This window comes from Plasmodium reichenowi, chromosome 14 (genome assembly GCF_001601855.1).
Source record: "Plasmodium reichenowi strain SY57 chromosome 14, whole genome shotgun sequence".
Classification (NCBI taxonomy): domain Eukaryota; phylum Apicomplexa; class Aconoidasida; order Haemosporida; family Plasmodiidae; genus Plasmodium; species Plasmodium reichenowi.
The window spans coordinates 34,866-39,272 of NC_033659.1; the positions used below are offsets into that span (position 1 = coordinate 34,866).

The 4,407-nt window shown below is 20.0% G+C and overlaps 2 protein-coding genes across 2 annotated transcripts in view; one reads left to right on the forward strand and one right to left on the reverse strand.

Moving 5' to 3' along the window:
• Positions 1-806, reverse strand: part of PRSY57_1401300 (hypothetical protein) — a gene marked incomplete at both ends in the record, with an annotated part of 3,257 nt that extends 2,451 nt beyond the window's left edge. Inside the window, 3 exons of the mRNA XM_020115243.1 lie at positions 44-196; positions 315-565; positions 680-806. Of these exons, the coding sequence (XP_019969900.1) occupies positions 44-196; positions 315-565; positions 680-806 (531 nt within the window). Of the gene's footprint in view, positions 197-314; positions 566-679 lie in introns of the transcript that reaches the window.
• Positions 807-1,496: 690 nt separating this feature from the next.
• Positions 1,497-4,106, forward strand: PRSY57_1401400 (hypothetical protein; the record flags this gene model as incomplete). The annotated part of the gene is made up of 1 exon (XM_012909631.2): positions 1,497-4,106. The coding sequence occupies one exon, from the start codon at positions 1,497-1,499 to the stop codon at positions 4,104-4,106; it is 2,610 nt and encodes an 869-aa protein (XP_012765085.2).
• Between the last annotated feature and the right edge of the window lie 301 nt (positions 4,107-4,407).

Here is a 4,407-nt window from a genome sequence, read left to right on the forward strand (position 1 = left end):
TATATATATATATTTCGTTAAAATTTTTCTTTATATATATTACCAATATTTTAAGTCTCATATCATTCTTCTTAATATTAATAACAGGTATAAAAAACATTAAGGGGTCGTCTTTTTTCTTCCCCATTAAATTTGTCTTTAATGAGTACCATATGAACAAAAAAAAACTATATATAATAGATGAGCACACCGAATCCTGAATTAGTTTCAACATAAAAGCAGAAAATTAAAAGAAATAATATGAAATACATATATATTATATGTAATTACAATAAATATTATATATAATGAATTTTTCTTTTTTTTTTTTTTACCAAATCTGCTGTTATATTCCCAAAGGTAAAAACGAAATGAATATTTTGTTCACAATTTATATTTTTAGAATATTCATATAATGATGTTTTACAAGAATATAAATAAGCACATAACATATTTTTCATGGTCTCATTTTTTTTCAAATAGTTATCGGTATATGATTTATAATTAATAAGATTCAATATGTTGTTCTTTTTATCTTCTACCATATGTTTTATTTCCATAAAATTGTCCTTAGTTAACCCCAGGACTAAAATAAAAAAAAAATAAAATAAAATATATATATATATATATATATATATATATATATATATAATTTATCTTGCTTCCTATTTCTATAGATTTGTTTTTTTTCTAAACCCACCATTAACCAGATGATAAAACCATGGTGCTCGATTTACTTGATATAAATTTTTCTCATCAAAAAATTTGGGATCTTCATAGAAAAACAATATTTCTTCTTCCTCATTCAAATTATTATTACTTGACATTTTTATTTATATGATACTTATATGTATATATATATATATATTATATATATATTACATATATATATAATTATATTTATTTTAGAACCTTTAATGTTTAAGTCAAATTTTCAATTTTATATATGCTTAAAATAATATCAAATGTTCATGTTTAAATTATTATAAAATAGTTTGTACAATACACATGAATGTATCTCTTTTTTATTTTCTCCTATAAATAAAAAAATAAAATAAATAAAAATAAAATAAAATAGAAATAATATAATACATATATATATATATATATATATATATATTTATATATAATTATTCACATATATATATGATATATATTTATACCTCTTTATTAATATTTCTTCATATAGAGAACAAAAATAAAATGAAAAATAAAATATTAAAATTATTTTGTTCTTATCCTTATTGTAGATATAAAAAAAAAAAAAAAAAAGATATTTTTCATAATATATAATTATCATTATTACTATTATTATTATTTCTTTTTGTATTAATAAAAGCAGGATATTTTTCATATTATATATTATTGAGTCCAGAATTTTATCCCTCAAGAAATTAACAGAAACATGTGACAAGTTTTAAAAAAGTACCAAAGAACAAAATATAAAATAAATATAATTAATATATATATATATATATATATATATATATATTTTTCCCCCCTCTTATATATTTATTATGACGAACCATTGTTGCTTTCGATGTTCTATATCTTGTGAAGATACACAAGAAGAAGACTACCTATTCTTCGATGAACATTTTTTAAAAGATTACAATGAAGCTGATGATAAAAAAATAAATGAAGAATGTAATAATAAAAAGAACCTCCCCAATTTAGTGAACGATAAGAAAAAATTCTTACAATATATACAAAATCAAGCAGGTACTACAAACTGTCCCTTGAAAGATATATATAAAGATATATATATGAATTTTTACTTATGCAAAAAATGTTTTGGATTACATAATATAGATATAATCTTATTTTATAATGAAAATAGCAAATTTCATCATGAGCTTATGAAATATGTAGACGATATACACATTATAATAGATGAAAAGATTAAAAATAATGTTATCAATAATATGAAATATATTATCGAATCTTATACAAACAATATAGATATCATATTTTTTCTTCTTTATTTATATGTAAACAATATATTGAATGGTACCCTCCTTTTTAATATACAATCATACAATCAATATTATATTAAAATAAAAAAGTTTATCATATTACACAATTTAATAGACAGTCACCAACCATATTTAAAACATAGAATACATAAAATGTTCTCATATTTTCTGATGTATGTGTTCATGTTCTTTTCTTATAATGACATCTTTAAAACACTAAAACTTGACCAGGATAAAATAAAACTACTTATTATTTTGTATGAAAATGCATCATTGGTTTTTACAAATGAAAATAATAATAATAATAAAATATATTATAATCAACATGTAAACGATCAAACCTTGGATAATATAAATTTTTTCAGTTCAAGTCAACGTGCAAAAGATAGTTTTGTGTGTGAGCACAGAAAAGGATATAATAAAAAAAGAAAAAAAAACAGTCAAAATCAAAATCAACATCAAAATCAAAATCAAAGTCAACATCAAAATCAACATCCAAATCAACATCAAAATCAATATCCAAATCAATATCAATATCAAAATATTTATAAATATGATGAAAATAATATTATATGTACACATAATTACAATATTTATCATGATAACCATAATTCATGTAAGGATGAAATAGAAGGACTTAATCAAAACTTTAAACAGATGGATGATAGAGAACAAAGTTTGCTTAACATAAAAACATCAGAAAATCCCACTCAGGGTAACGAACAAGAAAGACAAGTATTCAATGAATGTAAAACTTATCATATGTATATATCATTTCATAATTTATGTATTTGCGGATATTATAATAAATATAATAAGGAAATATCTCAAACGGAATGGTTAATAAATAATATATCTAATAGCGTATTGTCAATCGAAGAATGTATTTCCCATATTTTCAATAATATTTTTTCTTTTTCGACCGCTACATTTATTGGTTCAGGTCGAGAAGATAAAGATGCACGCATGATGAATATAGGAAGACCATTCGTCTATGTTTTAAAAGACACGAAATTCTCTTTTTTAAATTTTTATTTATTTTTTTGTAATTTGTCAAATAAACAAAACGGAATAAAAAATTATAATTCAATCAATATAAAAACCATACAAGAATATAACCAATTTCTTATAGAAGAAAAAAAAAAAAAAGAAAAAAAAAAAGAATACGAACATATTTTAAAAAACGATAAACAAAAAAATATAATCCTATCATATGATAATAACAATTGTAATGATCATCAAAATGATCCTAACAAAAATAAAAATGTACAATATAATGATATATATCCATTAATTAAAGAAAAAAAAGAAAATAATTCATTATCCATTTTAGATATGAAAAAAAATATTTTTATGAAAATATTTTTACATGTGCAAAATTCAAAACAAATATCACATAATCATAACATAGAAGATATGTCAAAAGATACAATTCATAATACATATAATTTAAATAATTTTTTTAAATTACCACTGTCTTATAGTTTTAACAAAGAATTAGAAGTCCTTTTTTCAAAGGTATTCTCTTTTAATTTTTGTTCAAATTATATTTATTCTTTAAATATTACAAACGATTCTGAAACGCCTATGCTTACCGATATAAAAAAAAAAAAAAAAGAAAAAGAACAAATTAATAATGAACATAAAGACAACAACAACAATATATATAATAATTCTTATAACATTGAACATTTTGCTGAAATAAAATTAAACAATTTAAGTTTTAGTACCAATTATCCTTTAGTAAAAAAACTTATGAAATATGGAGAAGAAAGAAAAAAAGAATATAAATGTATCATCTACCATTCTTCTAAAATGAATAAAGACACTATACAAAAAATTAATGATCAAATATGTAATCATGAACCACAAACATTAACATATGTCTTAAAAATTATTCAAAAAACACCAATTAGAGTTCTTCATAGAAGGTCACTAATAAGTAGAGAAAGAAAAATTTTCCAAATCAAATTAATTTATCTACATAAACATTTTTCTTTGTTATATTTATTAGCTGAATCAGGACTCTATATTAAAGAATTTGTAAATGGTGATAAGGGAAGAACTATACCAAATTTAAAACAATTTTTTGGAGATGATACATATGTTAATATTTTAAATCTCGACGTAGCAACATTAGTATATGATTGAATATTATATGGTACATTTTATATATACTTTTTGTTATTTAGCTCAATCTTAAATAAATACATTAATTCGAAATAAAAAAAATTATAAATATTGGTAAAATGTTTAAATAAATAAATAAATAGATAAATATATATATATATATGTGAACTTTCTTTTTCCTCTTTTTTTTTTTTTTTGTTACATTTATATGACCACATTAGTCTATAGGTCATTAGTTCGTTGCAAATTTTAATATCATATATCCTTTGAATTATTTTAAATAAAATATATATATAAATAAATATATAATATGTATGTATAT